A 20607-nucleotide genomic window follows, 5' to 3' on the forward strand; every position below is an offset into this window, starting at 1 on the left:
AGTTTGAAAATTCACGGATCGAGCGGCACGTTAATCGAAGCCGATAGGATCGGTAGAAAAACCGGGGCTACCACGGCACCGTTCGGTTCCGACTCCGTTCCTCGTGTTTGCTCTTGGGATCGGTTTGGTAGCTACGTCGTTCGTCTCCCGTGGGCCGGCTTCTCGAAGAAAACTTTCGGAAGAATCGAGAGAGGTAGCTTCCTCCTTCTTTTTTTTCTTCTCTTTATTGTGGCGTAAGGTTTGTATGCTCACCGGACCTTTCAGTATTCGAATAAATATTTGAGCCGCGAACAGCTGCGACGCGATTTCCGATCTGTTCTTAGCCGTAAATCGTGCGACAGATCGTTCGGATCGTTATAAAATCCAACCGACGCGACATCGTCGCCCCCTTTTTCTTCTTGCCGATTAACGAAGCCTCGATACGAGTTCGATTTACGAGGGTGCCTCGCGGGATCGTTCGATGCAACTTTGTTCCCTGCTAACGGCGGCAAAATGAATTTCTCCGTGGCACGCGATCGCGTTCGTACCGTGAAAACCTTGCAAGCAATTTGCGGCCACGGGTCTCGCGTTCGACCGACGACACGGAATGAATCGCGGCTCCCGATTCGTTCGCGTTGTCCATCGACGTTACACGTTACGCTGTTTCTCTTCCAGAGAAATCACAGTACGCTCGATTTCACCGAAATTTCACGGCAATTTCAACGAATCGCCGCGGATCGTTTTATCCGTGCATCGAAAAGTGTGAGAAACGTGGTAAGGGCAAACAGAAAAAGGGCTGGTTGGACAGGTATCGTCTTCTCTTCGGAAACGATTTTCTCGATGAACGCCGCTCGTGTGTATTTAGGTAGGCATTTCTCGAGTAGCTACCTAAAAGTTGGACTTTTGTCCGCGTAAACGTTGCTGCGGGACACCTGGACTCTACCGTACGGGTTTTCACCAATTGACACCCCTGGCCAACCGAGCAGATTGAAAGCCACCCGTTGCTACGCGTTCTGTTCGTGTAAAAGCCGACGGAAAATAAAGAGACAGAGGCAGATCGTGCTGCCTCTTCGCAGGTCAATTTGTACGGACGATTTCGAAATACCGTACAGAATGGGGATCCTTTTGTGTGCACGCGTTTCACGCTCACAAATTTCGATCAAACCATTTACCGCCTCTCCTCTTTCTCTTTCTCCATTGCGTTCGTTTTAATTCGATACAGCGCAGTTGTTACGCGCTGCTTGACACCCCGCTTTGTTAGCGACGATCGTTATCGCGACTGGTCGTTGTTCGTTTCGATGTTCTTAGAAGAGCTGATTCAATTTTCTATTCCGTCAGCTGATAGCGTATTAATAATACCTAGAAACGCAATTACGGCAGGCTCGAGCCTCTTATCTATATTCATTATCAACGTCGCGATAGATAAGCAGCGAAAGAATCTCGTACGGCACAATTGGATTCACCTGGATCAATCCCATATTCCTGTCCTCTTTGTCTCCGTTTTCATTTTTTTTTTTTTTTTTCTTTCTTTCTTCCACTCAGCGAATAGCTTCGGGCAAGTGGGTTAAGTCAATGTTCGAAGGAAGACGATTTAAAAAGGTCTATTACTGGAGCTTCTACTCCTTCTTCTTCTTCATCTTCTTCAACTTCTTTTTCTCTCTTTCCTTTCCCGCTGCTACTAGCGAGCAGAGCTGGTCGATAAGGTCGAACGAGCCTGCGATGATCGCGATACCACATCCACTCGTTCGCGAGCAACTCTCTCGAAAGGTTAATGATTCCGAACTCTGACGTACGTCGAAGAAAAGATGAAAGGAAATAAAGTACGCGGCTTATCCGTAACTCTTTCGTTCGCTATTTATACACGCACGCGTTCCATTCGTCCCTCGTTGTCTGCGTTTAACGGTACACGAGGATCATCTATTTGTTTATAATTATCGACTAGCAAGGTTTTGCGGCGAAAGCGACTCGTGCCGCGCTTAGTTAACCGTGATTTACGCCCGTTTTTACGATATCGTTCGTTTGCTTTGAAACAAGACGGATGAAATCGGACGTGGCTCATTTGCGACACCGGCAGTAAAATTAGGAATACGCTTCGACTGATTTATAAGCTGTAAATTATTCGATCAGCCATCGGCGCTCGGTGAACGACCGATACACGATAAGAATCGCCAGAGTGTCGCTCCTAGATTCGTGTCCCCGTGTTAGCCGGGAGTTAATCAGGAGTCGTTTTCGGATTCCTCGAATACCCCGATCGCACGGTATTTATACGGAAACGCGTCGATGGAAATAAACGATCGAACCACTAACGACGGGGATGTTAGGGGTATCGAACCCCCTGCGTACAAGTTTTCACTCGTATCGAGTACAGCCGATAGTTGATAGGACACGATCCGCTATCTCTTTCGTGATAGATAGATAAACGAGACGTCGCGTCGTTATCGTTTATCGAGGAAAGGGGTTAATTTTGTGTTCGAAACGAGAGGAAAGGAAAGAAAAGGTCGTTGGAGTCGATCGGAGCAGGACGGTGGACAGGGTGGCAGGAAAGGCTGGAGAAGCACGGGAGCAACGGGTCCATGGGAAGATTGAGAAATCAGGAGCGTGCATAAGAGAATGTGTGCCGCGTGCGTGTATTCCCCCCCCCTTCGTCTGGTTCTTCTTCTCGTTCCCTGGCAGGATATATACAGAGAGGGCACGTCTACCTTCCTATCGGGCGGCTACATTAGCCTTTGTAGATAGCGCTAAGTGCCCCTGGATATTTCCAGGCCTGCCAATGCCAGCGGATCAACCGGATATCAGCCGGAGTGGTACGTGCAAGCCGTTCCTCGTCACGAGCCGACCGGTAATAACTGTTCCATCCGAAACAACTTCTTTTTAGAAGGGTCGCGTTACTCCGGACACGAGTCGTGTGTCGCTGATGCGAAGATCGAAAGAGGAATTCCAATCGAAAAACGGTCCCTCTCTCGTTTGCCTCGCGCTACTAATTGAGACGACGGTGGCGCGAAAAGTTGATTCACGCTCGCGACAACATTTTCATCTCGGCGCCTCCCCCGTCTTCGTATTCGTACATATTCGTATTCGTTTGCAATCGCGTATCAGAGAGGCATTATCTGGTCGAACGGTTTAACAGAAAAAATATTGGCGCGTCGATTATCTCTTGCCAGGGTACTAATTATCCTTAGCTGGGAAACGAGCAGCCGGTGACTGTGAAACGTGTATCGGAGCAGATCGAATTTTTGCCGATTTCCAATTAGACACGCGACTCGTTAGATGTCAGCGGGCCGATAAAGTAGAATAAAACCGATCGGAAGGTTAATGGGTATCGTGGCTGTAGTCGATGCGGAGAGCCGCGACGGGACGGGATGAGATCGTTGACTGGAACGCAGAGATCCACGTTCTTGCCACGCGATATCTCTACTAGGTGTATGAACCGGGTCCCTCGGACTGTCTGAACGTTGTTCGACGTGCGAAGTAATAATTTGTACGCGTATCGTGGCCGACAAAACGAGCGGAGCCTAATAAACGTAATGACAATGTCGCGCATAGAGAAATATACGTGTCACGCGTTGCACTGTAATTTCGTATGTAAAACAGGCAGCATTGTAACCGGTGTCCCCGTAGTTACGTGTCCACGAACCCTCTTCCTGTCCCCAGGCGACCGCGATTCTACGACGCCCTGGACGCGATAATCCTCCGCATCGTCGCGGACCACTGGTCGTTCCGTTCTTCTCTCTTTTTACCCTCGCGCAGAGGGTGAACTCTCCGCCTCTCGCCACCCTATCCTTATTCTAGACTTTGAAACCCCCCGAAACGAAGCATCCCTCGACGAATAAAAGCTTCATTCTGTGTCGAGCCACGGAAAACGACGACTCTTTGTTCCTCCGCGTGTTATAGGTGTAACGTTTATAATCTTCGAGACAGAAGGAAGAAATTTCTTGTCGAAAAACGATCGAATTACACGTAAAACGCGGGGGTAGTTTTGGTCGAATAAATAATGAAACCTGTTCCAGTTAGGGTGATATTTTTCACCGCCGAAACTGGTACACGGTTATTCGCGATATTTATGTTACCGGCGCCTACCGAGACACCCCATTGCCCTAATGTTGCCGGATAAACCAACAAACGTGCAAATATTATTTCACGCGTGTCCGCGCGCATATATACACGTACACTAGATTGCCCCGGAAATTCTCCAAACATTTCGCTTCGGTGTTCCCATTGTAGCCGTGCAATCGGAATAGTAGGGGTGGGTTTGTCGTTTAAATAAATAAACCTGGAAGCAAGTTCCCAGTGTAAACGCCGTTCGCATTAACGAGCTTCCTCCTCTCCGCTCATCTCTCTCTCCCTCTATCTTTCTCTTTTCCACCCTCTCTGGCCAAAGCAAAGTTGCACGCGCGTCGAGGGCCGCGCAAGTGGTTGCTAATTTGCTTCTCGTATCGCGTTCCCCGGGAAATAGCGCGGATTTCGAGGAAAAATATGCACCGTATTTCGCTTATCCGTTCGAATCGTTGATACACATCCCTTTAGCAAACAGGGACATTAATCGTCTCGCAACGAGATTCGAATACAATTTCTAACGGTTCGTAATGAATTTATGGAGGCAATTAGGAAAGATGAGGTCCCGAGACACGCGGTACTAGTTCCTTTTACACCAGACCGCTTCAATAATTCTGGGCTGCTATTATTAGAGCGCGCGTCGTAAAGGTACGTCCGGACGTTGCTCGATTCGAAATAAACGACTGTAAAAGGGAGGAAAAAAATAAATAACACGCCCACCTTTAGCCAGCCAGGCGATGGCATCGAGATTTTTGGGTAACGCGTTGTTCGGGCCCTCGGTGCTGGCTCGCGGAACATTTACAAGGAAAACAAACGGCGGGTGGTGCGCGTGGTGCGCGTGGAGAAAAATCGAGAAGCTACGACGACTCGTAAAAGTCTCGGTGAAGTCGTAAAAACTGCAGCCAGACCGAGCAGCTTGGTCGTTGCAACGCGATGCAACGACGAGTTACGAGTTACGACTTGTTCCACCATATCCGCGGCCTTTCCGACACCAGTTTCGTTCCTCTTCACTTTCACTCTTAGACTAATGAAAGAAAGAGGAGATTTCGTGGAAGCGAAACGATACACCGATATTCTACAGACAACGTATAGACGGTCGTCTTCTCTTGCTTTCCGTTTCTTCTTCCAGCGGCAACTTTAACCTTTCTTCCATTCGTCTAACGGAGATTTCTCCGCAATCGCGCGAATACCCGCGTCGCGTCGACGAGAAAAAGAGGAATTGAAAATGTCGCGCGAGAGTAGTAACCTCATGTTCTATTTCCCTTTATCGTTTCGAATTTTCATCGTATCGTCCTGGTTGGTGTTTGGTTGCGTTTGTAATCGGTGATCCCGCGTTCCTCTCGTGTACGCGGCAGCTGTTTCTAGATCCGCGTTAAAAGTAACTTTAACGATGCTCCTGGGAACGGTGCGAACGCGTTTGCGAGCCGAGGCAATTCAGACCACGTATACGCGATCACTCCCCGGTGACTCGGTCTATTTTCGAAATTCCATCCCCTCGGCCAACCCCAAAGTGCACTCTCGTGTAGCGCAACGCGTTACAATTACTTTCCTTTTTCGCTGGCTCACCTTCTTCCTTAAAGAACGGGCCGGACCGTCCAAATAATCGGCGTTCGAAGCTCGTGTTCCTCCTCCTCCTCCTTCTTTTTCTGTTTCTTCTTCTTCTTCTTCTTCTTCTTCTACAGACGAACGATGCTTTGAATATTCTTGCGATTTGGAGACTCGTTTTTTCTGTTCGCCGACTCCGGGTATCTAAATACTTGAAGCGGGCTCGTAAATATCGCGAAAGTTTGCAACACGTTTCAGAGTGCAGGCTCGATTCGCGAACACCGCTGACCGCGCGTGCATTTTTAATTTATCTGCAAACATCTGCCGCCTTATAACGCCCAGGGCCGACAGTGTACTCTCTCTTTCTCTCTCTCTCTCTCCCCCTGTTGGCGTAAAAAGAAGAGGGGCGTTTCAATTTATATTCTCAACGTTGTTGCGGCTGAGTCGCGGCGAGAACACGAGCGGACGAAATGAAAACGAGTTTGGTGCTTTACAAGTCCGCTACTTCGGGTGTCTCGTAGGAATTTTAAAAGGGCCGATTTGTCATAGTTTCCGGCATCCCGTGCGAGAGCGTACATCCACGAGCGGCGATCCTTAATTGGGAGACGCTAGATGGTCGCGCAGCTGAGAAAAGGAGGTAGGAAGAGACGGGAGAGAAGGATAGTTTATTTTTCCAGTAATTAAAAATTCGAACATCTCACCGGTTCGGCTACTATTCCCAGGCCTCGATTAATTATCGCCCGGAGTGCCTTTCATTGTCAGGATCATTCATTGGTGGAGCCCATTACGCGGTAGGACCGAAAAAGGGAAGGAAGAAGAGGTGGAGAAGTGGCTCGTGTAAAAAAGGCGACTCGAAAGGTCTCTTCTCGCACCTTCTGCTTGTCGTAAGGCACGAACGAACGTGACCGGTACACGCGAAATTCAGCAAAAACGCCTCTACCGGCTGCTCCTCTTTAATTTCATCGCGCGTTCGACCATCGTACACCATCCCGTGTATCCATCCTTTCCTTCGTCGCGGTTTAATAATAATTGATAATCGTGGAAATGAATCCGAGGCAGCGATTTCCTTCGTTTCTCGATCGACGTTCGCCGCGATCCTTCTTGTGCGCTCGTCGAAGTCTCCGTCGCGGCGGAGGCCGAGTTTTCGGACGAGCGCGGACGGCGAATACGAAAAAATGTTCGCGCACGAATGGCGAGACTTTCAGCGACGCATTATCGGCCCACGTCGGCACGAAAGGAGAAGAGAGTGTGGGGAAAAAGCATCGGTCGTAGAAGGAGAGAAAAGAGGCTGGCATATTGTAGTGTCCGTGCATTAGCGGGACTCTGGCACGCTGGAGTATATCATTAAATATGAGAGCCGCTGAGTCGGGAGCACAGCTCGATCGTTTCTTTTTCGTTTCCACGTCCTCTTACCCTTCCCCGGTCCACCTTTCTTCTTTATCCTCTCTCTTTCTCTCTCTCCTTCGACCATCCCTCTTTCTTTCTTTCTTCCTCCCGTTCGCATACTCTCGCTGCTTCACTCGTTCCCTCTCACCTGTAAGCCCGCCGTTCCACCGCCTCTTGCAACAGCACTTTCCATCTCCGTCCCTCTTACCTTACCTTACTAGGGTAAGCCCTACCTTACCTTACCCTCTCTCTATCTGTTCGTACCACCTTTGCTTCGTTCCTTTCCTTCTCGCTCGAACCGACTTTGGCGTACCTGGCTGTTCGCGGTCTCTTCTCTTTCCTTCGAAACTTTTTTCGTCCCTCGCCGCGACGCGGCGTCTCCTTCTTCCTCCATCGGCGTCTCTCGTAATTGGCGTGACATGCTCTCTCGGTCCTTCGTTCCTATGGTCGGCTCGCAGCAGAAACGGAGCGTGCAGACGACCGACTCTTCTCTTCCTCTCCGTGTTACGTCCTTCGTCCTCCAGGCTCCACCACGCTCCCGCCTCGCAAGGTTGCCGCTGTTTCCGTCCATCTCGAATTATGGATTTCCGACCACCTTTCCTTCACCAACCATCCTCTCGATCTTGCTTATCGAATGATTCCTTGGTTAACTCGACACTGGAGAGGACATTTTTTTTTAATTTCAATTTTTCGATCACCTTCGTTAGAAGCAGAATTTGCTTCGCGAGAGACCCCTCGTTTTGCATAGAAACGCTCCTCGTCGATTCGATCTCGACTTTTCAACGTTTCCTTGGAAACTGTATTCATCGAATCGGAGAGTGCTCGAGAACGAGGTCCGGCGTCTCCTTGTTAATCTTCTTCTTACCGAAGATCTTCCAATTTTCTCACCGCTGCTCGATGACCGAATCCTTGGTTCGTCTCCCTGATGCAATTATTTAAATGTCCCGAGGATCGTTCGAGCTTCCACGCCAGTAGTCGCATCGGCAAACTTGGACGCGATTTTGTTGAAAGAATCGCTCGTTATCGTAAGCATCAATTATCGAACGCGTGTATTACCGCGCGAACGAGTCGAACCGGACTCGGCTGTCGTGACCTCGTTTCTGACCGTAAATTATATCTCAGCAGTTTGCATTATTTCCAAGCTTCGCGCAACGGTTCTCCTTCGCGTATAAAACGAGAGAATTCGTAGATTTCTTTGTCGAGGAAGGAGTTAGAATTCTGGAAAGGCGAGGAAGCCCGGCAGCGATTCGAGTACCGATGCTCGCATTTCCGATAATTGCGTGATCGATCCCTGGGATTCTCTGCTCTTGCACCTTTTCCGGTTTCCGGAGCTCCCTTTTTTTTCGGCTCCTCGACGAGGAAATATCGGAACCGATAGCTCATCCGACGTGAATTACGCTTGGTCGGTCGGTCGACATTATTTAAGCGGCTGAGTCGTGCGGTTATAACCGCGTGCACGCTTTTCCTCTTTCTACCCCGTTTCCCTTCCCTCCTGTCTCGTTGTACTCCCTCTCGTTTCTCCAATTTTTTCCTCTTTTTATCGTTCACCGACACCATAGGACCGATGGTCGCGCGCGTATGTACGGTCGGACGCAAATCGATGCCAATCGAGGGGAAAAAAAAGAGGATCGGACGCCTCGATAAACTCGGGAAAACCTCCGACTCTCCATCCCCCTCTTTCTGTCGCTGTGTTCCCCTTCAATCACGCTCCGATCGTTTCGCCGGAAAAAACGCTTTCCAGCCTGGCGTAGACCTATTAAATTGCACGGCAGTCGAATAGAACGGTATTGCGATCGCGATCCTTCCTCGTTCTCGGAATAATTCGTCGTGAAAAATTGATTACGTTGTCTGGCATGCCGGTCGAGTCCTGGAGGGGCATTCTTTTCTCTCTTTGTTTTTAAACCCCCTTTCTATTTTCTTTTTTTTTTTCTTTTTCATCCGGGCGACGAGAAAAGGATTACGTGGGAATTCCGTCGGTCTTCATTATCGTCTTAAGTGGGATCGTTGGAGAGCGAACAACTGAGATATGGTGGTGGAAGAAGGGGTTGAGATCTCGAGTTGGGAAGATGCGCGCAAAGTAGACGGTAATCTCTCTTCCGGTCTTGAGATTATAACGAATATCCTCCGCTCGAATGACAGCTTTAGCCCGATAAAATATCGCCCCATTAGAATTAATACGAGGTTTTTCTGGCTTCGAGTTACGGTGTCGTTGCTAAAAGAAGGGATCTCCTTAATCGCGTTCATCTTTTCTTCATTTTTTTCCGCACGAAACAACCGGTCCGCGAGGAAAAACTCTTTTTACTCGGCACCGCGAGATTAAGTCGAGAAATTTACTGCGGGAACTCGTCTAGCGATTCGAAATCGAGCGTGAAACGTTCGAACCGCGTCGTCGAGTAGTCTTTACTCCTGGACGAGCCGGTAATCGCCATCGTCATCAGTCGCGCGAGTAATGCGACCAAGAAGAAGGCGACGAAGACGACGACGAAGATGCAGAAGGAGGAGGACACTGGGAGGGTGTATCAGCTGTTGCTTTCCTCTTTGGCCTCTCGCGTCTGGTGCTCGTGTTCTCGTCGCATCCATCGCAGACCCGGTTCAGGTCATTAAGAATCCATTAAGAGTTTTCCAAACTCGGGAAACTAAATATAAACTAGCAGCCGCGAAGCTGGCAGGTGGCGTCTCGTGAACAGACGGTCCACGGGGCGTGCGGGCCACTTTGTTCGCTCGCTAACCGTACAGCGTCTCGACGCTCCTATGGAAACATTCGTAATTCCGGGCACGTATGGTTTCGTGCCCGGCGTCGTCCAGCCTGTCGACGTGTTTTTCCAGAAAATGACATAACGTGCCCGATGCTATAGTTAGATCCAGACGAATACGCGGAAACGAGCGCGATGAGATTACGTGCCTCCGAATACAACGATGAAAATTATATCCATTGCGAAATATACCAACACGTATACGCGTGTACATACATACATCAGGAAAGTTTAACGTGCCCTCTCTCGTGACCCGTAGAAAAAGGTATGCAGTTTGCGTTATAATCGTCCCCGACTGGACTCGAATAACGATCGTCGAGCTGGAAATCTCTCGGCATAGCCATCTTAGATACCAACTACCATCCGGAACCATTGATGTCTTCTTCGAGAAAGAACAAATCGATGACGAGTGAAAGTTTCCTTCCATCTTCTTTCTCCTACCAGCAATCGAGCGAACGAACAAGTCTTATCTAGCACGAGGTGAAAGTCTTCCCGGGTCCATGGTTGGTTTAATTGAAATCCGAAAGGCCTTCAAAAGCCAACGGCGTACGAGATCCTTCTACCTTCTCGTCACCGTACACGGTCCCTCTTTCTCATTCCCGGAGGATTAATCATCTATTCACGTGCACCGCTGCTTTTGTCCTTCGACGACAAACTCTTGCTTATATTCTCACGATTCTCGACCCAGAAACATCCGCCGTAGTACGGTATCGCGATGCGTTCCTCTCCGAAGAATACATACTGTTTTTCTTTCGCAATTTTCAACGCGTTCCATCGTATTTTCTCGTATCCCCTCGAAGCGAATCGAACGTTGTTCGTAATAATTCCGTTTCGATAAACTTGCAACGTCGATAGGAGCCTGGTAACACAGCGGTGGTCGTTAAAGTCCGCAGAAATTCTAGCTCTATTGCTCTCTCGGAGAACTGTAACGAGCATTAAACTCGTTGCACGCGAGTCACTGGTCGTTCGCCTTGATACGATATACCCCTCGCGGACGCCGGAAACGCGTCGGTGCATTCCACGGCAGCTAAAAGGTACCTATGCACGTATGTACATACGTGTGCCGTGCGATACCAGTAGATTCAGGGACAATATAGTAGCTTTTAGGTGGAAAGATAGATCGGTACGTATAGCGTCAGGTGTGTATCGCGTAAAGCGATGCGAGCCAACTTGACCTCGACCGGTAAGCATCACCGGGCGAGTGGTGTACGATTAATGAACGGTTGCTCGTTAATGGGACGATTCCCCCATTGTGGATCGGTGCGCTGGTCGAGCCGTGCATGGGGCTGCGGGCGGAAACCCCATGCTGCCTTTGCTTCCTCTGGGATCAGTTTGACGCACGGGGATCGTCCGTGGGACCCCCTTTACGATTCACCAATCTCTCTCTCTCTTCCCTCTGTCGCTTCTCTCGTGGACACTTGGGTGTCGTTTGCGGGAAACATCCCGTCTCTGCTCATCGAGAAGATTGGAGATTGGAGATCGGAGGGTGCTCGGTATCCGAGTGTGTGTCTTGTACACACACGGCTCGTCGTCAGACGCCAGAGTTCATCGATGATCCGTCGAAAACGCAGCGTCATTATCCTCGTTCCGCCCTTTGTTTCGCGACCACCGTTCAATTTCCCGGCCGCATATTCGTGCAAAGTTGTCGGTTCATCGACCGCGGCCTTTGAAAACTTTCGTGGCTGGTATTCGAAATGAATTTTTATTGAAAAAAAAAAAAAAAAGAAAGAAGGGAACGGATAGAGCGAAAGAGAAGGGAAACGCGAATTTGCATCGCCGCTTCGCGCGCTACCGGCCGTATTAAAATTCAGCGAGTCGAACCGGTTCGTCCCTTTGTCAATGGCACGGATTTATCGCGTAGAAAATTCATCCACGGAAATATTCGCCGGAATTTTCGAACGAGTTCTCCCCTTTTACATCGCGATACGTACGGGTTTAAGGAAACGGATCTCGTTTACTTTTGCGAATCCTTCGTCGATCTTTCGGTGGGTCAAAATGGATCAAACTATCGGCTATTCACGGTTCGGGGGTGTGTTTACCGTGCGGTAGGATCTCGAAGGTCGGAGCCCTCGCGTTGAAGAGGAGGAACGCAAAGCCGATCGGTCAGCCAGCAGGATACATCTCGAATTCCCAAAGGGATCTCGGGGAAACATGGCGTTCAGGGAGCCTCCATATGTCACGGGACCTAACCTCGGAACCTCGGAAGGTTACCGCGTCTATGATCCACGAAAAAAAAAAAATGCGGCGAGAAAGAGATAATCCGGAAACGACGAGTAGAATTCCAGGACGAATCGCTTCCTGTTGGTAGCCTATTTTCCAGCAGTTTTCTGCGACAAAGGAAAGGAAGCCGGGGAGCGACGAATTTGATCGTTTCTCGTGGGAAGAAAATAATTCGGAGGATGCGCATTGTACGAAATCGCGGGGGCCGTTACGGCAGACGAGCTTTGATAATGCTTCGGGGCTAGAAAACAGAAACGCTGTCCTTTGAAACATAATTTCGTCCGAAGGAACTCTGACGACGAACAGAAACGGGGATAGAGATAGCGATAGGGGACGAGAGCGACAAAAGCTTGAAACTTTCCAGTCGAGAACTTTCGTTCGCCGGTGTATTTATTGGATAAAGTAAGCGCGCATTGTAGTTTCGAGGGGGCAGACGCGGAGACACGACCTCCGCTCCTACTTGATCCTTCGTTAGACGCAATTTAACTTGAAACATTAATATTCTCTGTAATTAAAAAAGCGCGGGACGAGCACGGTTTATCGACTCCGCGACGATTTCAAAAAGTTTGAAAAGCTCGCGATCGAGTATTCGATTTTCGGAATGTATCGTCGCGATCGCCGGTAGATTACGGTAAGGAAAATTGATTGGGTCAATTTGCATGGCGCTGACGCGGCGTACGACGCGAAGAAAGATACGCGCGAGCATCGTAAGTTATTGCGGTGTTATAAATTCAAATTGCGTGCAAGCAAGCGCCATTTAAGATTCTAAGAGGATTAAAATTCGATTCCCCTCCACGGTCGGCCGGCTACCAGCTCGCGCGATATTAATGTTGCTCGTTGAAAAAACATCCGACCGGCAATAAACAGTGGTGTAACGACGCGCTGCAAACTGCTCAGGGTGGTCCACGTTCCTCTTCGACGTTCGAGGAAGTTATCCTCCGGTTCCAAATATAGAGCAAAAGATCCGCGAGCCGAATGCCGAACGTCGAGAAAAAAGGAAAAGGAAAAGGAAAAGAAAAAGAGGCGGAGGAGGATGAGGAAGGATAACTGGAGCGAGAGGAAACGAAAACCATATGGCCCTGTGGACAAGGAACGTGCCTAGCCGGTAGATAGAAAGAAACGCTAACAGGGGGAAGTTTGGGCAACCCTCGGTGAAATATAGGGCCACTAGGCCTCGCGAGCAAAGTTACGAGGCACGCGAGACTCTCCGCGGAGAGCGTTATTGCCGCAAAAGACACGAATACATCACCCACGCGACCATCTTTCTCCTCCTCCTCCTCCTCCACCTCTTGTCTTTTCCGATGGAGGAAAAACGCGTTCCTGGCATTTAACGTGGCCCCGAGGCGCGAACGACCAACAGCTTATCGACCAGATTAGAGACGTATAAATTACGACCACTGTTACGAACAGCAATCCCACGCCTCCCCGCCGCTTTCTCTTCCTAGTTTCCCTTTTTCTTCTTTTTCCTTTTCCACGGATCACCGGTAATCTTTGACACGGTGGTACCGAGACCGATAGCCCGCTAATGGTTAAACTATTTTGACGCGCGCAATTGACCGGTCTGGCTGACGTTTGTCATCGCGACACGATAAGAGGAGAGACCCGAATTACCATTAGCCTATCGGCTCGTCCACTCTTCCGTTCGCCTCCGGTTCGGTAGTGGTGGCGAAATCCCGATAAACCGAGCTGTGGCATGTTCCGCTTGCGTGGAGGACAGCGAACGAACGGAAGGGACGAGAAGACGCGACGGGGCTCCTCGGGATCGCGTGACTGATTCCTGATGGACTCGTCGACCTGGCCGGAGGACGCAATTAACTTTATCATCGACTCCTCGACTCTGCGACTAGCGTACCAAACAATACCGCTTGAATCTCGAAGGACCGCGACTAATTTACTTTTCCTATTTAAACTCACGACTTCACGAGCTGATCAATTTCTACGCCCAAATGAGAACAGTTAGATCTTTGTCAATTTTTTACCCGCACCGCTATATGTACATCTGGTAAAAATCATTAATAATTAATTACATACACTGCAATTTTTATAGAATTTAAGTTATTCAAAATAGAATATAGAATTTTAGTTTAGAATTATATAGAATTATCATTAAAAAAAAAAATATCGGAACCAAGGATTTGAACCGAGGACCTTTAGATTGCGATTCATGTGTTTAACCACGGAGCGGATCCATGACTCGCAATCTGAAGGTCCTCGGTTCAAATCCTTGGTTCCCAAAAATGATTTTTTTTTTTTATGATAATTTTTATGTAATAGTTATTCAAAAAGAGACAAATTATCATTAATAAGTGAGTGTAACACTTCGGTAGTTTCCCTTGTTAGATTTTTTTTGCAAGTAACGTAATTTCTTTTAGAAATTCGATTGAAAAACTTCTACCAGACTAGGCTCGTCATCTTACCTGTAATCTTTCCCTTCTACGTCACCTGCTTTTATAAATTCCTGGGTCCACTAAAGGGACTTGTCCCGTCTATTGAAATAAAATAAAATAATTCGCTCGATTCCTTTCTTTTTTTACCGAAGAACGTTCGTCTTATTCATCGAACGCTATTCGAAAGTCTAAGAAAGGTGCGAGAAAAATCAACAGATAAGATGGTTATCGCGGAAGCGATTGGGCAATTATCGGGGAACGTAGATGGTAGAGTTTGGTCGTTTTATCCGGTGCACGTTGCTCCTAAGTGTCTACTTCCTTTGCGTGAATCGACCGATTGGCCGGGTTCGTGCTCGCACGGTCGACTTCTCCCATACGTTGGCAATTTTCGCGATCTCTCGTGTAATCTTGTAAGCAGAATGCCATAAAGAAGGGAGCAGTAGAGCAACGCGACGCGGCGCGGCACGAAGAATGCCGTTCGAGTCGCGTGCAATTGGTAAATTGAGCTAAGAAAAAAAATCAGCTCGGCTAGTTAAGCTTCTTGAAAGGACTGTTTGCAAGGCAGTGTAGTTAGTGGCAGGTAAATCAGCAAAATCGAGACAAAAGAAACGTTCGAGTTGGATCGGTGAGATTCGCTTAGCTTGCCGAGTTATAATTATCGCGCACGGTGCGCCTCGATATAACGCTCCATCGGCTCTAATGACTCGTACGTTCTTAATTAAGCTCGAAGGCGAATCGATCCTTCTTCGTTTCGAATCGAGGCTCGGGTCCGCGATACGTTCGCGCAGTTTCGCGCGACTTACTTTCACCCGATGGAAACGAGCAACGTGTAATCGATTGCGAAATACCCTCGGTTCTCTCCGCATCGATAGCGCGCCTCTATTTCCACCAGCCTGATACTCGAACGAACAAAACGTATACCTACACGTTGCACCCGCTTCGTGCAGAATTATCGCGCGAATAGCACGCCACCTTTCATGGGAAATTTCGTGTCTTCGCGGATTAACTAGCGCCAATCTATTTTAAATGCCTGTCCCGATATTTATAAATGTCATAGCCGAGAGTGATTTATAAGCTTCCGTTCGTGTTTGAGGATAAAAAATTTTCGAAATTCAAGATGAAAGCATGGAGCGACGTTGAAGAAATTTAATTATTCTCCGTTCTGTCGACTGGTTCATAGTTTCTTAGGGAACGAGAGGGAGTAGAGAAGGGACGTTCTAAATTGAAAGGGCTGTTTTTAAATTCGTACCAGCCACCGTGACAGAGAACTCGTGGAGCATCGGAATCCTTGGAAAATAAATCTAACTACCATGCAGCCGTTGTCTCTCGTCCTCGCTCACGATCTCCTTAAATTTATCGAAAATAGAATTTCTCTCGAGGACTTGTTGTTTGCAGTCCGTCTCTCGCGATATCGAGCGACGATGAAAGGAAAAGGTTGGAAGAGAAAAATACCGGGTTCTCGTTCGAAGCATCGCGTTCAACCAAGATATAATAATTTCGGCGAACTTTCCTCCCCTCGTTCCTTCTGCCGTCCATTTCGTTTCATATAATTTTTCCCTTCGTCCCCGAGTCTATTCTTTGTTGCGTTTACGAGCCTCCTCGGATCCGAAGTAAAATCCCTGCTCACCCTGTTGGATCCATCCCTCCCGCGTTTCTTCCACCGAAACGAGTGCAGCCGTGAAATAAATCCGTATATTCCGGAGGGTCTTAAATTCAACCGGAAATAGAATTTGTCCCGAGGCGGTCACGGAAGCCAATGGCGCGAGCAAAGGAGCAAAGAAACTCGAGAAGAGAGGAGAAATGGAGAAAGAGAAAAAGAAGCGGGCATCCGAGGGAATCCGTAAGGTTGTGCGAACCACTTTGGAAGTTGTAGGACGTAGGAGGCGAAGGAGGAGAAATAGGAAGCAGGAGGCTTCCACGTGCCGACTTTCCTTTCGAAACATCATCGCGAACGAAGAGAAACGCGAAGGAAAAGCAGGGAAGGGGAATTTAATTTTCTCGCAGGAAAAGGAAAACAAACCCTTGCTGATTTACGATCAGGATCGAGATGTTAAAATATTCGCGCTATATTTTACGAGGGTACCGCGCGATGCAACGATCCTGCTTTCGACGAAACGTTTCGGAGGTTCGAAAGAAAATGTGCCTTGTAGAGGGAACGCTGGTGTTTCGGGTTGGATTAAAATTTTAAATATCGGTGTTGCATCTCGTCCGCTTAAGCCTGGCAAGGTTCAAAGGACGTTTTATAATGCCTGTCGGTGTAGACGGCGAGTGAAAAAGAAGAAGTGCTCGTTAGAGGTAGCGGCGAACGTTGCTGCGCGGTCTTGGTTGCACCTGTTCGAGTACTATTAGAGACGGCTTAAAATTTTTCACGAGCCTCTCGAGGCCTGGCTCCTCCGGTTGCCGAAATCTGCAATTATGCGGGATCCATCGTAAGCAGGTACTTGGGAAAGAAAGTCTACGTTGGGAAAGAATAGAAAAAGAGCGAGGCCTTTGCACGCTGAAGAAGGTGGCCAACCACCTCCTGAGTGGACGACCTGCTACCAGACGATCCTTCTCATCGTGTTTACATCTGGTTCGAAGGAAGCAAAAGTAACGAGAAGAAACGAGAGGAAAAAATAAAATGGGAAATCGTGGCTTATCAAAGGAAGACTAGATACCTACTCCCTCTCCACACTTCTGTCAGGCATCTCCTGCTCCTCGAGCGGTCTTCACTTTGTCTCATTCTTTCTCTCGAGAGAGTGAGAGAGACGCGAGGCTGTTTTCGGCAATTGCTACCGAGTCTTGTCAAAAACTTGAAAGAGAGAGGCTGGTGAAAAGAGGCACTACGGATTTCTAGCTTGGCCGAGCCACGGAGTAGGAGAAGTAGGTGGAGGTGGAGGTTGAACGAGAAGGACGAAACGAAGAGGGTGAGAAGAGGAGGAGGGGGGAGGAGGACATCTTAAATTTTTGACGAGACCACTCTAGAGCAATGGCAACGGAAGAAGGCAAGCACCGTCCGCGTAGACGTAGGAGGCGCTGCACAGTTACCAGCAGCGTTTCACTGAAGTCTGCAATTTCGCGGATGCATCTTGGCTCTGGTCTGGCTAGGGCAAGAGAACGCGAGAGGGAAGGAGAGGAAGGTCTTTGCCCGCTTTAGAAGAACTCCTAAAGCGCGCTTTCCACCTCCATCTCCCTCCTCGGTCCACCTTCCCACTCTACTACTATATTTTGGTACTCTAGAATTTCGTACTTCCTCCACAGCCCTCTGTACTCGGCCCTTTCCTCCATCTCCTCCTCTTCCAACCCTCGTCCCTCTTTCTTCGTCTTCTCGTGTTCCTGCCCTTTCTTACACTTTCATCGCCTCCTCTTCTCTTCCGTTCTTTTCTCCTTTTCCTCCATTCCTCCGAACGTCCCTTCTCATCGTCTTTCCCTTCTTCGTATCTTTTCGTGGAAGAATAGCAAGAAGGCCGAGGGAGCAGACTCTGCTGCTTAGCAGAGCAAAAGAGACCGACCTAGAGTTTGGTCGAACGAAGACGGTGGCAAGGTGCTTTTCTCTCCGTCTCCCTTATTCCCTCTTTCTTCATCCCCTTCGCTCACTCTCTCTTTATCGCTCGCACGCGTTCCATCTCGCGTTCTATGTGTGCCCGAGAGCAGGATAGGCCGAAGGCGAAAGAGAGACGGATAAACGCATGGTATTGATCCCGAAACCCCTCGCTCCTCATCCCATTCCATCTACTACCCCTTCCACTACAACCCCAAACTTGCGTTCACTCTCTCCCTCTCTTCCTCTTCACCCTTTTCTTCTTGCTTTTCGCATTTCTCCCTTTTAGACTCGGCTAGGATGACTGGGTTCGACTACTAGCGCGAATTTCACCGAGCTTACACCCCGTGTATGCACCCGTGTGCGATGCGAGTCGACCTTGAACTTTAAGTTACACCTATCAGACATGCTTTTGTCGTTCGCAGACGTCTCTCGCATCCTTGTTTCTTCCATCGATCTCCAACCTTTTACCTTTACACCGTTCGAACAACTATCATCGAATACGGAGAGAAGGATACGTCCAACAGTGGCGAAACGGGTAAATGTGTACTGGTCTCGGAGTGATGGATAGTCATCGAGAAAATGGGTAGATAGCGGTCTCTGGATAGGATAGACCTTTACGATATTTGAACACGCAGTCGTACGTCTGTCTCGTATCGCGTCATTTGGCACGCTACAAGGCATATCCTCGGATACGATGATCCCCGGGGTCATTCGACTCGACTGGGTGCAGGTGCCAAACGATCGTCGATCCTGCTCGTTCGGATGGTCTCGATCGTTGTCCGAGGGCAATATTCGGTGCTCGATACGGAAAACGTTTGATTGCCCTCGCCGAGAAGGGAGAAGGTTCGGTCACGTTTACCAGAAAAGAAGCTCGTTTCCACTCGATGAATCTCGGTATAAGCGAGGTCTCTCGCTTTGCTCGTCCAGGGGTACGAGTTTATTCGACTTGCTTCGACGGAAACAGAGGGGTGGTAGACTACTTCCAGCGGTCCGAGGAAAGTAAAGCGCTCGGTAAAGCCGAGCAAAAGCGTCTCCAAAGTTTCCCGTTTGCCCTTAACTCGATCTCGAAGCTTTGCCCGTCGTTCTTAACCTTCGACATCCGATACTACGTACTTGTATGCGTTGAAACGCGTCTGCTCCTCTTATCTTTTCCGCATCGATCGGATATTTTACCGTTACCTTTAACCCCCTGTGTATCGTCGAACGCGTTACAACATTGCCCGCTTTTAAACCTGTACTTTCTCGACTATACGTTGTCCCGGTGCGATATGTATGTGTGTGTGCAGGTACGGTGGAAAAAGCGGGAAAGTACGGTGATCGTTCGAAAGCAGGCTTGATAAATTCAAAAAGTTTCGTACGGACCGCTTAAATCGTGGTCGAAAGTTTAGCAACAAAGCGTCCGGATAGAGGGAGGATGGGAAAGGAGGAAACAGGACACGACGCTAGTTGAAACGTCTCGAAGCACGAAGCAGCGAAGCGGAGGGTAAAAAGCAGCGGCCCCGTTGTTTCCATTTAGGGATGTCATTAGAGGCGCGCTTCGGTATCCGCGCGAAAAGAGATGGAAATAGAGTCGCCGGTCTATTCGGTCGGTTGAGGTCAGGCAAAAAAGGAGGGTGTGGTAACAGGGGTAGAAAGGAAGCGAATAGGGGAAGGATATTTCGCGGATTTTAATTAATGCGGTTCATCTTTGTTCCTTTCAGAGCAGGCAGCCCGTGGCGGAGTGGAGCGCGCGAGTCGCGTCTGCGAGAGATTCAGGCAGGCGTCGACGGAGGCGCGAGAGGAAGCGGCAAAGGTGAAAAGGAGGGAAGAGTAGTAGGAGGAAATGCGACGAATCTCGGCTCGTCATTAAGAGAGTGGGAAACCCTTTGTGGGCGAAAAACGACGAGGGAAAATCGAACGGGTTTTCTGGCTGTTGTACAGCAGACGAGTTGTACGGCTTCCGGTTGGAACATCGACGTAGGACAACGACATAGACATCGAGACGGATAGATGCGGCCAAGCGTCGCGTTTTTCGTACGGCAAGTGTGGAGGAAGCCAGAGGCTGATCGCGACCAGATCAACGACGAGCTTTTAATCGGCCTATAATCGATTTTCATGGCATAAGAGGAATCGGTTGGGCGCGATCGAGCACGGAACAAGGGGAGAGTATATATAACGGGTGAATAGAAGTTTGGTGTGCTGGTGGTGGTGGAGTTTATCGAGGCGAGAGGAGGCGAGAAGAAGGGTAGAAAACGCGGTTGGGCTGCAGGGTGCATCTGGAAGGGTTGCACGACCTGGAGCGGCAGCAGGAGGAAGAGGAAGTGGCTGGAGAAGCGGGAGGTGGAGGGGCAACAGGAGGAGGAGGAGGAGGAGGAGAGGGTGGTGGCTACGAGGGTGGTTGTTGCACGTCGTGGTCGCGTGACGTGCGGAAAGAGCAGACGAACCGTGGAGGAGGCATGCGGAGGAGAGAGTGACGACGCTGCCGGTGCGCTGCAGCCTCGCACAGATCGTGAGAGGACCGGCGGCCCCACGGTGGGGCTGCGATAAGAATGGCCCCCTTCAATATGGCGGGCGTAGCAGGCCTTCTAGCCACCTGCGCCGCCGCTGCTGCTTCCGCTGCCCACCTTCTGCCGTTGCTGCTGTTGCTGATCTACCCGCGAGGGACTCACGCGGAACAAGGTAACCTCTTTACGTCCTCTTCTATCCTCTTACAGGTTCACTTCGACTCTACACGCGAGTCGAACAACGTTTCTTGAGTCGTCCTGTACACGGTGCACTTTGT

The 20607-nt window shown here is 49.3% G+C and overlaps 1 protein-coding gene across 14 annotated transcripts in view; it reads left to right on the plus strand.

Moving 5' to 3' along the window:
* LOC114871227 (ephrin type-B receptor 1-B) overlaps window positions 1–20607 on the plus strand; it is an 82517-nt gene that overhangs the window by 7300 nt on the left and 54610 nt on the right. For all 14 annotated transcript variants that reach the window (XM_029176864.2, XM_029176874.2, XM_029176867.2 and 11 more), the window contains exon 2: window positions 19547–20504. In XM_029176864.2, coding sequence (XP_029032697.1) covers window positions 20375–20504 — 130 coding nt within the window. In that variant the 5' untranslated portion in view covers window positions 19547–20374. The remainder of the gene's footprint in view (window positions 1–19546; window positions 20505–20607) is intronic.

Source organism: Osmia bicornis, chromosome 10 (assembly GCF_907164935.1).
Source record: "Osmia bicornis bicornis chromosome 10, iOsmBic2.1, whole genome shotgun sequence".
Classification (NCBI taxonomy): domain Eukaryota; kingdom Metazoa; phylum Arthropoda; class Insecta; order Hymenoptera; family Megachilidae; genus Osmia; species Osmia bicornis.